Source organism: Nannobrachium achirus (assembly GCF_963921795.1).
Source record: "Nannobrachium achirus genome assembly, chromosome: 7".
NCBI classification, from domain to species: Eukaryota; Metazoa; Chordata; class Actinopteri; order Myctophiformes; family Myctophidae; genus Nannobrachium; species Nannobrachium achirus.
The window spans coordinates 36,280,598-36,296,292 of NC_137816.1; the positions used below are offsets into that span (position 1 = coordinate 36,280,598).

General features: G+C 40.7%; 1 protein-coding gene across 3 annotated transcripts; it reads right to left on the reverse strand.

The window, feature by feature from the left end:
- Nucleotides 1-106: 106 nt before the first annotated feature.
- Nucleotides 107-13,075, reverse strand: nucb2a (nucleobindin 2a). Of its 3 annotated transcripts, none has more exons than XR_013962182.1 (14): nt 12,976-13,075; nt 12,396-12,536; nt 11,641-11,748; nt 7,603-7,735; nt 6,321-6,424; nt 5,700-5,885; nt 5,477-5,567; nt 5,301-5,359; nt 5,110-5,202; nt 4,911-5,000; nt 4,621-4,791; nt 2,700-2,760; nt 1,673-2,139; nt 107-1,615 (listed from the first exon to the last, which is right to left on the reverse strand). XR_013962182.1 is itself a non-coding variant. In XM_080729673.1 (13 exons), exons 2-13 carry the CDS (start codon nt 12,534-12,536, stop codon nt 1,943-1,945), a joined length of 1,434 nt encoding a protein of 477 aa, XP_080585799.1. In that variant the 5' UTR covers nt 12,976-13,075; the 3' UTR covers nt 107-1,942. The 3 variants fall into 3 exon arrangements, 1 of the variants encoding a protein (XP_080585799.1); XR_013962183.1 differs by having other exon boundaries at nt 107-977; nt 1,194-2,139; XM_080729673.1 differs by having other exon boundaries at nt 107-2,139.
- Nucleotides 13,076-15,695: the final 2,620 nt, after the last annotated feature.

A 15,695-nucleotide genomic window follows, 5' to 3' on the forward strand; every position in this document is an offset into this window, starting at 1 on the left:
TTGCATTTTATTTAAAAACCCAGAAATCAAACATCTATATATGTGCAAAATAACAATCATTTGTGAAAGGAAAATGTGGGGCACAATTAAAATTGTTGGGCAAAACAGTGATTTTCTTTACTTTTGGTAGAATGTCAAACATTTACATTAAGATGGAGCTGTAAGACGTGATGAATGATGTATAAAACAGTCAACACCTTGTTTGCCATGGTCATATTCTGCTAGCTACATGCAACTACCCTCCTTTTCAACTAAATAAATGTAACCTCAGGAAATAACAGGAATGAAGCTTAAATCCAGAATAATTCTCTTTTCAAGAAATATGCATTCCCTCCAATTAGTGATTATACATCTAATTGCCTCAATTTGTGAAGGACATTTACTTACTGACCTGGTTTTCATGGCCCACTACTCAAATATGTTTATCATTGTTGGGTACAATAGACAATGATGCATTAACAAATATTGCAATAGAGGCCAACACTGATGAAGTTAATACCTTAATTTGTACAATAGACTTTTGAACGTCACAACCAATTTATTAAAACTTTCAATGATCACATCAATCCATACAAACATTTCTCATACTTCTATTTCTCATACTTCTATTAACGACAAACTGAAACGCTTTGCAGATTATTTAACCCTTAAATGTTTGTCATACTATAAGTAGCAACAAAATAAGTAGCAACAAAATAAATCTGTCCAGTCAACCTTAATGCTCCTCTGGTATCCTGAAAAAGGTCACATGCTATAACTTTCTTCCTTTTTTATTAAACTCTTAAAGTAACAGCATCTGTGTGCAGGACATTTAAGGCTGTAAAAGAAAATGGTGATGGCCTCCGTTGAGTGTAGAATTGATTGTGTTTGAGGAATATCAGTAAGATGACATGAGGGACAATTGTTCTGGGACTAGCCATCCATACGTATATTTGTGTTCATGGGTTGAACACCCAGGGCTCTATTATGATCCAGGTCTTATGCCTTAACTTCTTTGCCTTTTTTTTTTTTTACTATTTTGAAAAACATTTTTAAATACTTCAAATGCTGATCTACATCTGCACGTTGAGAGCTTGCAGATCAGCTATTTGAAATATTAAAAAAAATATGTCTATATGGTAAAAAAAGGCAAAGAAGTTAAGGCATAAGACCTGGATCATAATAGAGCCCTCAGTGTTGTATTTTAATTACACTATATTCCACAAAGAAAACAACCCAAATACGTCTCATGCTCTCAATTCATATGAGTGGTTCTGTCCACAGAAGGATTCTACACATTATACCACGAATGCCATTAAAGGTCACCCTGTGGCTCAGCTGGTACGAGTGCATACATAAATAAGGCCATAGTCCTTCCTGCAGCTGGCCTGGGTTAGAATCCTAGTTGGATTATCTGACTGAGGCTCTTTGCTCTCATCCTCTCTCCTGCCTTTCCTATTTCCATAAAAAATAAAGCAGCAATGCCAAAACAATTAAAAAAACAAAACATTTTAAACCTTGTCAAAACCTTCAATAGTAAAAATAGATACCCAATAGACTTGTTTGTAAAACATCAGGGTATACGATTTCAGCTCTGTTGTTAATTTACACTACATAATACAGTAGGATAAAGGAGCTGAGAAATTAGGTCAATTCTCTTTGATAAATATAACCTCAAATTTATGACGTAAACCAGAAACCTAACTGCAATCCGCGAAAAGGCAACTGCGCACATTTGGATGTACCGGGTTCACTACAGCTGTTTTATTTTACAGTCATTATCCAATGCCGGTATCATTCCCAAAGGCAAGGGGGTACATATTTGTTCTTCTTGCAACCACTCTTCTTGCATTCAGGGGTGCAGCCACACAGCTACTGGAAAGGTCTGTGTTTGGAGAGTCAAACTTGTCCATAATCCCAGTCCTATTTGCCAGCTGGAAGATTCTTTGTCCTGAAAGCAGCCTTAAGGTATGTTATGTTGTCCTTGTACATCTTCTTGGTGGCCTGGGGGTAGATCATGGTGAACAGGTACTTCATTGTGAACCTGGGGCATATCTTGATGTGCTTGAGGTACAGGCTGGTGGTCTTGGGGTTGGTCTTGGTGGTCAGGAGGTATCTGATTGTCAACTCCATGAAACTCTGGAACTGCATTTCCTTCAACTGTAACAGAGAAGATGTCATTACCAATTACATCAAGGATCTTCAACAGGGGGTCCTCAGAGTTACTTCAGGGGGTCCTCCAAATCTTTGTGTGATAGAAACAGTTTTTTCTCCTTTTTTATATTAACCACTTGAACCCTAGTGTCCATATTCGGAGAACCTTGGCCAAAAATAGCAGTACCTTGGCCAAAAATAGCAGGTCGATCTACAAGCTCACAACGGCTATTTTCGGCAAAGAGGTAGAGGGGAAAAAGAGCAGACTAAGTACAGAGTGAAAGGTCAAGTTTATTAAGTAATGATGGTTCAAGTGGTTAAATATCTGAAAACACAAATTGACATGAATCCAAAATACACTGATGATGGTGCAGTCAAACAATGAAATTATATGGAATCTATGAAAAGGTGGTGGTGGTCCCTGCTTCATCTCTCAACTAAGTAGTCCTTGGCCTAAAAATGTTGAGAACCCCTGAATTACGTTATGTTAGAGGCCAGCCTACAATTTAAAACAGCGGTGTACACTTTTTAAAGCAAAGGGTACAAATACAAATGAGAACACTTACTATGAACCTCAGGAGGGGGTTCTACGTTCTGTGTCTTCAGCCTTTCCATGTGTTCTACCGCCTGAAAAAGTCAGAAGGACAGTGGACTGACATTAGTAGGACTCTGTATAAGCAAGTTCATTTGACATTCCACGATTTAATGCAGAGCTTTGTCCATATTTAATGATTGTTCATAATTGTATCAAAGATTCCACATTAGACACAAGACTCTTCACATTAGGATCATGTACTGTCAAATGTTCCCCTTTGAATACTACTGGGGAGTTATGAGAAAAGTAAGCAATATTACACATGCATCATATTTGCTCACGCTATCTTGTTTTTTTTTTATTGATGCAGAAATAAATAGAGAGAATCGGCAATGCTCCAGAAAAGTACAGTATAGCCAACCAAAAAGCTACACAAGGTGCACTACAAAGATGTGAAAGTATAGACCTGGCACAATGTGGGTGGGCACAGATGTGAGCTTGTACATCGGCTATTTTAAAATTGTGAACATTTAAATATTTAAAGGGACATAATACAGTCATTTGTCATGAAAGTGGACTTCCCAAGCAATATGGAGACGTTTTAATTTTGAAAATTGCTTCATAATTGACTAAACTATGATCAAATCAAACTGTGGTGTCTTTCTTTGCTTCCTAGATAGCCGCGCATCGCCGCTCCGCGAATGTTTTCGTTATTTTTGGGTGGGCACAAAAACGCCGCTGGGCGGGAGAGAGGGGGGTTAGATAACTGCACTCCTAATTTGGATACGGCCCCCCCAAAACGGGAAGTCCCTACTGCATTCAGGTGCCCCGGTGTGGTTAAAGCAGTATATTCTGATAGTAATTATTGCTATAGTATAGTGTCTGTTCAGTCCCTTTCTCTCCACTTATTTAAGAAACAGAAAAAACACAGGTCTCCACCAGGCCACACAAATCGGCCTGTTATAGCGCCACCATGAGGCTGATTTAAAAAATGTGGGGCAGAGGTTCTGAATTAGCATCCAGGGAGTGTGTGTGCTCAGTTTGGCAGCGATCGGGCCAACGGCGCCGGAGATTAGCTGGTAACAACCAGGCCACACAAATCGGCCTGTTATAGCGCCACCATGAGGCTGATTTGAAAAATGTGGGGCAGAGGTTCTAGATTGGCATCCAGGGAGTGTGTGTGCTCAGTTTGGCAGCGATCGGGCCAACGGTGACTGAGATTAGCTGTTCACAAACTGCGAGGACGCACGGACGCACGGACGGACGGACGGACGGACGGACGGACGGAGGGGAAAACATACTCTCCCTCAGCCTTCGGCTGGTGGAGACAAAAATTCAGGTAAGTGACAACATTACAGCCAGGAAAGAGTACACATTTATCAGCTTAATTCTTTGAGAGTTCCTTCCAGTTCCAATTTTGTCAGCTCATTTCTTTGTGTCATCACTTGTATCCTGACTTGAGTTCTCTACCTGAAAATGCATTTTCTGTGTAAAGAGCTGGAGAGACATGGACTCTCGTTACTGAACAAACATTCTATAGCAATGAGTACTATTAGAATATAGAGCTATTTAGCACTTCATTTTTTATATGTCCAATACTTCTAGCATGCCTGTTAGTGTGATAGTGGATAGTATCAAAATGCCATGACTATGCCATACTGTAAATGTAGTGCATTTACTTTATGAACGGTTTGGCTGACACACAAAAATGTCAAGATTGGGAATGACAATTATATTAAGTTACATGTGTTATTATATATTATTAAGTCAAGCTAATAACCACCCTGGGCTCGAGTGTAAATAATAGGCTGTAGCAACCTGTGGTGAAGGAGTTGCTACAGTACAGAGTACACTGCCATCCTCCTAGCTTTCTAATACACTTAACCACACCAGTAATCACTAACTGCAAATAATGGGTTTAGGAAAAGAAAGTGAGCTAGGTAATAAGTTACCTGCTGCAGTTCTACTTTCTGTGCATTCAGTTGTTCCTGCTGTCTCTCCAACTCCTCTCTTTGTTTCTGGAGGTCAACAGCCTTCTGGTTGAGGTCTTGCTCCTGCTGAACGAGATGCTCCTCAAACTCTCTCATCTCCTCGTCTGTGTACGCCTGGTTCTGTTCCAGGGTCTGAGGAACACAGGGGTCATTTATGGGGTCACTGCAATCTTGCTATCACAGTAAAAATGAACTACAGCATATTTGCGTGACAAACAAGCAGAACAAGATGGCATTATATACGGTCTTACCTCCCAACTATCTGGCTCTAGGAATTCCTTTTTCCTTGTAGCGACCAGGAACTCGTCCATAGAGACCAATCTGTCTTTGTTGGAGTCTACCTGATGGGAGCACAGAGAACTTCATGAATCAGTGCATCACTGTTCACCGAGGCTAAAATTAATTAACAGATTTAAAGCGATGATTCACAAGCGAGTGGCATCCATCTACCTCATTCATGACATGCTCCCTCATGCGTAGCCTCTCCTCCTCCATCTCCACCATGTCATCCTCTTCATTGGTTGGATCATAGATCTTTTCCAGCTGAAAAGACACACACACACACACAAAATATACCGGTCACTAGAAATATCATTCATTGCTATAGCAAGTATGTAGTCAACAACGTGCCATAACATTACCTCCTTAGTGAACAATGCTTCCAGTTCCTGGTCGTCAAAGAAGCCATCTCCATTGGTGTCTGCATGATGAAGAAAGATATAATGTAAGTCAAACCACATGGTGCGATAGACAGCTGCATCCATGCAATATGGCATGACAGACATCACCTGCTCCTGTCTATGACAGCAGGGCTTACCGTGCAGGTTGAAGAAAGTCTTGGGGTCAAAATCCTCTGGGTCCAAACCATCAGCTTCCTCCCATACCTCCTTGAGCTGATTCTGGCTCCCCTACACGTAGAAACAAGCACACTTTTAAACACAGTGCACGAGAAGTTATTACATTTGTGTTTTGAACTACTGGCAGGTCTGGCAGTCAAAAGATGTAGCACCACTGTGTCCATGCACCTCCGTCTGACTTACCGGGTGGTTGACCTTTGGATGGTCAGCGTGCTTCTTCTTCAGCTCCTCATAGTGCTCCTCCTCTTTTTTTCTCCCCTCCTCGTCCAGTGACTTCAAGTGTTCCTGTCTGTCGTGCTCCTTCATCATCTCATACCTCTTGAACTCCTCGTGTCTTTCTTTGTCAAAGTTCTCCAAGTCATTGGTGGCCTGGATTAAAACATGTGTAGGTAATATGAAGACACGACACAACACGCTTCACTTCAATTCAATATGAGCTGAAAAATCCAAAGTTTAGAGCAGTGGTTCTCAAACATTTTCAGTCAAGGTCCCCCCAAATTGATATGTATAAGACCATGGACCCCCCCCCATGTGAAAAGTGTTTGTGCCAGCGACACCCAGAAGATATTCTAATCATTACAAAATGTTCAAGATTTTCTTTTAAATAGCAGAACTACAATCTGCATTGTAGATTTACTATTTTTGAATATCCGAAATATAAAATAGGGTTAAAGTGGTAAAACTGATTTTGATGCTATGTTGACCAATTTTGTTTTCTTCAAGGACCACTGGGAGTCCCCGGACCCCACTTTGAGAACCACTGCATAAGAGCGTCAGCTGCGTCACGTTGTAAGCAAAACTCACTGATTTGATGAGACGGTCCAGATCGTCCACTTCAAACGTATGTGGATTCATGTGGTTCAAGTACTCAAATTGTTTCAAAAGAGCCTGATGATCCACTGCCATGTCTGTTTAGTGGGGACACACAGTACCTTATATCAATAACAATATTCAAGATGACAAATGTATACTTACAGCCATTATGTTATCAAACTGATTGTAGATGTGCTATTTTCACTATGTTTCAACAGGAAAATGTTTACATACTTTATGAATGGAAGCTATTTTAAGGATTATGCAAAATAACAGAATATCTCAAATAATGATGTAATGATGAACAGGTTACAATGTAAGGTAATTGTGACAGGCCTATTACATGGACAATGTGTGTAGAATCAATCACACACTGCTTTCTTCAAGTTATAGTGCTACTGATTCGTTCCATGTTAATCCTAGCCTGGTAAACCAACCCGGTCGCGGTAATTACATTTCATTTAATAAAATAAAATGTAACTAGCCTGGTTTCAAATGAAATTATCCCTCTGGACTCTCAGGATTAAGGCTGTCATAGATGCATAGTTCACACTAAATTAACAATATAACCACCTCTACTTTACATACACACACCCTGTGTGCTATGGCCCCGGAAGAGCTCGAGCTATAGCTAAAATTATGAGCATATTATTGCTGTCGGGCAGAAGTCTAGTATCTACATACTTCAAAGCATATCATTGCATAATCCTTTAAGTGAAAGTGTTTAAGTGTCTCTGCTGGGTTTTATAAATGTTAAACTAGAAAGAAAAGTATTAACAAGAGCCGTGACTAAATAATAACAACATTGGATCCATGGGAAAGCAGCTTTTTTTTGCCCATTTCCAGAAAATGAACGGTTTTGGACATATAAGATTTCCACCCAACAGCAACGATATGCATACAACAAACTGTTCTTTATTATTTCTTGATTTTCTTCCATTATGATTTTTTTCATTATCCTTTTTCATAAAATCTAAAATTAATTCCTTGTAATTTAATATTTTACATTTTAAATTCTTTCTTATCAATGACCTCTGCGATAGATAGATAGAGCGAGTCAGAGAGAGATAGAGATAGAGAGACCTTTAACCACACCTTTATTAATCTTTAGTTACACTTACAAAATACTCAGGACATTCTACAACATATGTGTAAAAGGTATCAAATCAAATACATTAGATAAAAAGAGAGAGAGAGAGAGAGAGAGAGAGAGAGAGAGAGAGAGAAAGTGAAAGTGAAAGTAATTAAGAGCTAAGCAGACAGCATACAGTACCATTTCCTCCTTCAAGGTCTTGCTTGGCCTTAATCAGAGTCCGGAGTCGGTTCACCTCCTGCCTCTTCAGCTCATCCAGTTTGGTTCTGACATGATGGCTGACAAAGTCCAGCTCTTTGGCCAGCTTGCCTTGCTGCGTGATAAAATATTAAACATTAATTAGGAGTGTAATAGTACAAACTCAAATCCAATCAGTTTGAAAGCTTTAGAGGTACTGTATGTTTGTGGACCAATTTGATCTAGTACTATTAAAGGGATATTCCACTTTCAAAAAAGCTTTTGGTCATTTTATCGTCTAATCAGGCTTTTATGAACACCCTGAACAGTTTTTAATTTGCTTGATTCAATATTTAGAGATTTCTCATGTAAATGTTAGTTCCTCTCCACATACACACCCATTGTAACTTCAAACTCCATTTTAAACATGATAGATTCATTAAAAACACCCATTATTTTTTCTGGTGACTCATACTACCCTCCTAATATGTGAGCAATAACTTTTTCATTTATTTTTAATAATTCTTTGGGAAAATTGAAATAATTAAATACAATAACATTTTATTAAAAATAAATGAAAAAAGTTATTGAAAAAACAAGGACTCCCACGTATTAGGAGGGTAGTATGAGTCACCAAAAAATATGGGTGTTTTTAATGAATCTATCATGGTTAAAATGGAGTTTGAAGTTACAATGGGTGTGTATGTGGAGAGGCCCTGAGCCCGTAGGGCCTGATAACATTTACATCAAATATCTAAATATTGAATCAAGCAAATAAAAAAATTTGAAAGTGGAATATCCCTTTAAATATTCATGAGTTTTGAAATGATACGATAAAACCTCTTATATTGTAACTGTTAACTCGATATTGTGTCATCTTTCATGATCAGAATAGCATTATTATATTATACTTCGTTAAATTATGTGACTGAGTTTTTGATAAAATTTAAAAGTTAAAATTAGTTACAATTAGTCAAATTAAATAATAATATACTCTCAATATAATACTAGTGTACTAGGCACTTTTCCCCATACTCTATGGAAACACCAGTAACCTACTAAACACAATAGTCAGTTAATGTATATTAGTAGTAGACATTCCCTGGCCAGGCCACAGCTTCTAATAAATTCCAAAGTTTACACAAGCAACTAACAATTGTAACCAACAACATAGGTTATTAGGTTTGTATGTCAAAGTGGTCTTTAGATTAACTGTAATTGGCCGAAGGCGTGGCCGAGACTATGTTTTGCCTCCTGCCGTCTGTCCATCCGTCGATGAACGATAATCCCGGCACTGTTGGCCCAATCCACGTGAAAATGTGCTGCGTGTATCAAAACAGCATCCCGGTTCCAGCAGTAGAAGCTTGTGATTGGCTGAACCGGAGGTAGGGAGCGCTCTGTTGTATTCCCCTGGACCGTGCGGAGGTGCCGAGAGCTCACTCGTGTATAGGTTATAGGCAGGGGTGAGATGCCATGGGCTCGGCGAGCCCAGACTTCTTTTTTTTTCAAGCTGCACGTACGCAAGCCCCACATGCACGCACACACGACACGCGCGTGCACGCACGTCGCCAAGTTGTGTGACGCCGCGGTCAGCACGAAGTCCCCCTACCTGGATAGCTGCTTTACATAACAATACTCGGGTAGGCAGTTCTCACCTACATCCTCATTTACACTTGTACACTGCCAGCAGCACGTTCACCTTGCATTCTTTGCAGACATTTCTCCTTTCGGAACCTCTCCCTCCGCTATGCAGCTCCGAGATAAGCTTCCCCACTCTTGTGATCCACAATCGTTTGCGTCGTGTGGAAGCTCAGCCGTTCACAAAAACGTTGTACCTTTTGTGAACATCTCATCTGTTTACTTCACAAGAGTGGAAGAAAAACGAAGCAGTGTGTTGTTTTGTCAGAGCTGCATGCATAGCGGAGGGAGAGTTCCGAAAGTGTCTATGATTGTAAAGTAAAGTCTATGTAATATGTAAAGTTATTTTATATTTAAAAAAAATACATTAACCCATTCAGACCGGGTACACATTTTAGTGTATGGGAGGGGCTTACAGTACATGTACAGTATGTAGCAACATATTTGTTTTTGTAGGCTAATTTCTGGTTTAGGCCTAACTATAGGTTAGGCCTAAAAGGGTTAATTGAAACACATTAATTGAAACTAATTAACAATGTAACTAAATAATAATAAATATAATTAGGCTAGATTAAAAATGTTGTGATGTTGAATACAGTATTTCAACTAGCACCGCGCGGCAGGCATGCGTGCGCGCGTACTGTACGTGACGTCATGAATTTAGAGGGGTACCACTTCTAAAATCCATATCACACCACTGGTTATAGGTAATATAATAGGCCTACATGCGATGTTTCAAAACATATAACAAAAGAAATAATCATAAACATTCTATATTTATAAGGTCAAGTATTATCTATCTATAAATGCGAGAAGTCTCTGTGTGTCTGTAATCCGCGTATCTCGAGAACCGTTCGTCCCACCGGCTTCAGATTCGGCACGCACGTTCCCCGCCGCGGCACGGAGTGCAGTGCCGGGTCTCGACCCGACCCGACGTGCGGTTTTCCCGAACCGGCGCGAAACGTTCGGAATCTCCTTATGCGGGGTTGATTGTTGACATCAGGCTGTTCCGGAGGAAATCGGCGAAAGCTCTGACTCATTGTGACATCACTTCATAAAAGGCTCTGACATCACGTACGCCACATGAGTCAACAAAAAATCTCTGTGAGTGTGTATGTATGTATGTAATCCGCGTACCTCGAGAACCGTTCGTCCCACGGGCACGCGCGTTCTCCATATATGGGCATAAAATGAATGCCCCCATATATGGGCATAAAATGGATTGCAGACAGACAGATACAGATATCTCCATATATGGACATAAATGGACAGAGGCAAACAGATGGTCAAAGATCTCCATATATGGGCATAAAATGGACGCAGACAGACAGATACAGATATCTCCATATATGGGCATAAATGGACACAGGCAAACAGATGTTCAAAACGGGTCCTATGACAACAGGTATAATGAGGTTTGCATTAAAGGGGGAACCGGCACTGTGTCTGCAACACAGTTGGAGGCACAGACAGATACTCCATATATGGGCATAAAATGGACGCAGATAGACAGATATCTCCATATATGGGCACAAAATGGACCCAGAACTATAACTGCAGTGATCTCCATATATGGACATAAAATGGACGCCGACAGACAGACAGACAGATACAGATATCTCCATATATGGGCATAAATGGACACAGGCAGACAGATGGTCAAAACGGGTCCTATGAAAACAGGTATAATGGGGTTTGCATTAAAGGGCGGGGCATTCATTCCCTATTTACATTGTTCCGAGTTGGCCAGGTCGCCGACTAGACGCTGAAGGGCGGCCCAGCTTCTAGTAGTTATAATAGCCCTACATTTACAGTAGTTTAGGCATTTTGGTTTGATGTGGGCAGAGCAATTTGTCCTTGTTTGTTATTTGACTATTTTTACTAATTAAAGACACTTCACAGTGAATTAGTGATTATTATAATAAATAGCCTATGTCATGATTGTTGTTATAGCTAGATCAGATCTGATCAGATTGTGTTTATAATATAACGCCGGCGCACCTCCGTCATCTCCACCGAAAACAAGCGCTCCCCCCTTGTTCCATTGTTGGAACCGGGATGCTGTTTTGATTCACGCGTTGCACACACACACTTCCTGGATGTCAGAGCTGAACCTCTGGCCCCAATTTTTCAGATCCACCTGTTATAGTGCCACCATTTTTTCATTTTATTTTGTCCAGACATCATGCAAATCGGTGCACATTATTTCTATAGTCATATCATCAAGACGGACCGATTTGAACAAAATGTCTCAAACCATGACTGAAGTCAATTCTGAACACTGCTGGCCCATAATAACCTTCCTGATCTGGTGGAGACTGTCCAAGGAGCAATTTTTCTAGTTGGCTATAATTTACTTTTACAACCTGCTAATAAAACAAAAAACAAGACAATGTATATTACCTTTATATCTTCCATGTCTGTGTTATGGAGTTTTTCTCTGAAATGTTGATCTTTCTCTAGAAAATCAATGACTTCCCTGAGGTATCGGTCATAGTGGAGTCCAGTGTCCTAAAGCAGACAACATAACATGAGTCACATGACTGTCAACATCGGTCCATAGAGATAACACAAAAAGCACTACGACAATCAATTAATCCCTCCATCCATTTAATTGAAATGTTTGTGTAATTGCTTAAAGCTATACTATGGAAGTTGCTCAACTACTGGTCAGTAGCAGTATTGCTTTTTTTGTTTTTCGCCCGGAGTCGCCACGGACCACCAGAACGGGGCCGCGCGACCGCGTGACCACCGCGACCGCCTCGCGGAGGCAAGTAATCGCAACAAAACAGTTTTTAGGCCATGTCATGTCACACCAATGCAACTCCTTTGCACACATTTTCACAACTATTCAAAAATAGCAGATCTACAAGCTCGCAGTAGCCTGATTTCAGACTCAGCTCTGAGAGTGGGCGGATCTATGGGCTGGAATCAGGCTAAGCTCGCAGAGCTTGTAGATCTGCTATTTTTCAACAGCTAAAATATAAATTTTAGCTTTAGCCCTCCTTATGACGCCCCTGGTTGCATGTTGCAAGGTGTTGCATTGGTGTTTGGACTGGCCTTATTAGCGTTGGGTAACTAATAGCTCTACTTGATGGTGAAGAATTGACTTCACTATTTGATGGACATTCATTTTAAAGAGGGAGTAATTTTCTTACCACGTTAGCTGGGGCTTCTTCAGCTTTCGGCTCTGGTTCTTCAACCTTTGTCTTGTCAATGCTGATGGGCACTGCCTCCAGCCACAGCAGCTGGATCAGCAGCAACAGCCAGCTGACCATGAGCCTCCGGTTCCAGCACATCTGGACACACACACACACACACACACACACACACACACACACACACACACACACACACACACACACACACACACACACACACACAGCCAGTGAGTAAATATTATAACAACACAAGGCTTCTCTATCAACGTGACTCTGTTATCCTAAGTGGACAGTGATACTGGGGGGTCTGTGTGTATGTGACCAGCAAAGCTATTTTTAGCTGTTCAGTCACTTGCATTTCCTCATTACGTTCAGCTCTAACGGGCTTGTAACGCATCTCGTTCTCGTTCATGGATCGAAGGGTTGAGCTTTTAGCGCTGACAGATCACTGGCTATTGGCTAAACATGAACATGAGGAAATATGTGCTTCACATCCACGTAAATGGAGACGTAACGTGTACGTTAACATAAAGTAAATATGCTACCTCATAATACCCACGGTGATAATAATACTCACTTTGATTAGAATCCTGAACCCCGGCGGTCTTCTTTAACGTTTCTCTCAGCTGGTGTAAGTGTGTGTATGTATGGTCGGTGGAGCTAAACGTTAGTTAGCTACTGAGCAGCAGCGTAGATCGTCTCACGTAATGTCATTGGTTTAGATGTACAAGTCCCGCCTTCTAAACGATTACTTTAATGTCGCAGTGGTCTCCTCAACTGTCGGTCAAGCGTGTGGGGGGGAACGGTAGCATGTTGCGTTGCATTTGACTTCACTCTGGGACGTGGCGAGATGACTTTACTGCAGGTGGGAGGCCCTTGCATCTCATTATACCGAGGGCCAACGACCTGGTGGCAGAAAAAAGAACTTCTGGGGACTCAAATTAGGTGATATAGTGGTTCTCAAACTTTTTCACCCTGGCAAATCTAGTCATTTTGGTTCCATTTGTACACTCTTTGAGAACTTATTGACTTTGTTCCTAACTATCATTTAGCTGGGGACCCCCTGGAACGCCCTCAAGGACCCCTGGGGGTCCCTGGACCACACTTTGAGAATCAAGGCTCTAAAAGTAGTAAAGTGTATTTGCCACTACCAGTCTTTAAAGAAAATGACCTGTTTTTAAATGACCATAATACATTATACAGTATGTGATAGAAAAAGTGATGTGTATCATGTCAAATAGTTGGCATAGGCAATGTGTTTTTGATCTATATCAAATAAGAAAACCAACAGCATTTAATTGCGACCGTAGGTTGCAGTTTACTGTCAGAACCGGCACAGCTTGTCCATATGTATACGTGTAACACCTAACACTGTGGTTCCCCTGACACATCACTGTGACATCACAAGTGACATCGCAGTGATGTCAGATACTCAGAGCAGGGATAACACCTAACACTGTGGTTCCCCTGACACATCACTGTGACATCACAGGTGTCATCACAGTGATGTCAGATACTCAGAGCAGGGATCTCCATATATGGGCATAAACAGGTGACATCACATTGGTGTGGCTGGTTCAGACAGGGATCTCCATGTATGGGCATAAAAGGGATTGTATGTTGTGATGTCATGGGAACCACTCTATGCCCATATGGAGATCTCTGATGTCATCAATATTAAGCCCATATCTAACAGGACTTCATATATGGGGAACTTGTCAAAATACATCACTGGCCTGAGGGCCAAGACATGGCTGCTTTGAAAGCCAAGTTGTATGGAGGGCAGCTTCACCTCTCTCTCAGCTAAAGGGTCCTTGGCTTGAAAAACGCTGAAGACCCCTGCTCTAGAATGTTTGTACAGTTTCTCCAGCTCTCCAGTAAACAGAAAATGGGGCATTTTCGGGCTGGAATACAAATTGTATCCAATCAGGAGAGAGAACTCCTACAGCTAGGATATAGGAAAAACTATTGAAAATGGAAGTGAAACTATATAACATTTTAAGCTGATCTTTGTGAGGTTCTATCTCCTTATTGGAGAAAACTGGTTGGCTATCTCAACCTGGAAATTCTGTTTACTAAAGGGATGGGAAGACCCCTGTTACTGAACAAACCTATATGTACTCACTTTAGCTTTAGGTTTCTTTTTTAGTATCCTTATTGCTGATGTATTTGTCCAATTGAACTTTGTTGTTTCAAGTTAACACTGTGGTAAATGGTAAATGGTGTATTTATATAGCACTTTTATCCAAAGCGCTTTACAGAGATTGTGCATTACATTCACCCATTCACGCACACATTCATACACTGGTGGCGGAGAAAAGCTTGCAAGGCACCAACCTACTCACCGGAAGCAACTAGGGGTTCAGAGTCTTGCCCAAGGACCCTTTGACATTAACTCAGGGGGAGCCCGGATTCGAACTGGGAACCCTTCGGGAACCCTTCGTGCTCTAATAACGGTTTCTCTACCCCTGAGCTATGCCGCCCCTGTGCCTTTCAGGTTCACTGATATTTTACTTCATTGCAATTTATGTTCATGTGTAGCTGCCTGCTGACTGTTATTCAGATTTGGACAGTTTGATGTCCAATTTGAATGCTTTTGGACAGTTTACTCTCCAAATCAAGTCCAACTCTTCTTTCTAATGTTGACCAAATGTGCAGAGTAAGGGTGTGAGTGGGTGCCAGAATGTATCATCTGGAGGTGTTATTATAGACATATTGTTGGACTTTATTCTGAAAGCTTTACACTTCTTTGTAATGGATTATTGAAATAGCAATAATACAATAGCAATATCACACTGGCATGTTGGAAGATGGAGTAGACAGCAGTCCACCACAAGATGTCACTGTCAGCATGTAATGCTTTTAAATTATTTAAATAAATGTACTACATTAGTGTGTGTATGCTGATGCTGACATATTTGTTCATTTGTTTGATTGCTATATAGAGTGATTGTTCAGTAAAAGCGGTCTCCCCATCTCTCCAGCTATTTTTAAAACAGGAGAGAGAATTCCACAAAGAAAATGCCTTGTCCTTAATTTGGGGCGCCCGCTGGCCTACCGGTTCAGGCGCATATCACATAGGTTCTGATGCCTGACAGTGCTGCGTGTCACTCCCCATTTCCTGTCAGTCTGCTGTCCTATCAATAAAGGCATAGAAGCCCATAAACAAATCTTCAGAAAAAGAAAAAAAGAAAACGCCTTAACTTTTTTGTAGTGTAGACTAGTTATGCTAATTATGACTGCTTAATTATGATGCTTATTTATTTATTTTCTTTTGTTTAATCACTTCCAGTTTCA

What these genes read in the sequence shown, in the direction of transcription:
- nucb2a (XM_080729673.1), bottom strand. Translation starts at nt 12,536, where the DNA reads ATGTGCTGGAACCGGAGGCTCATGGTCAGCTGGCTGTTGCTGCTGATC. An exon ending in AAGAAGCCCCAGCTAACGTG is followed by an intron (nt 11,749 to 12,395) that starts GTAAGAAAATTA and finishes TGTCTGCTTTAG; the next exon opens with GACACTGGACTCCACTATGA. An exon ending in TAGAGCCAGATAGTTGGGAG is followed by an intron (nt 4,792 to 4,910) that starts GTAAGACCGTAT and finishes TGTGTTCCTCAG; the next exon opens with ACCCTGGAACAGAACCAGGC.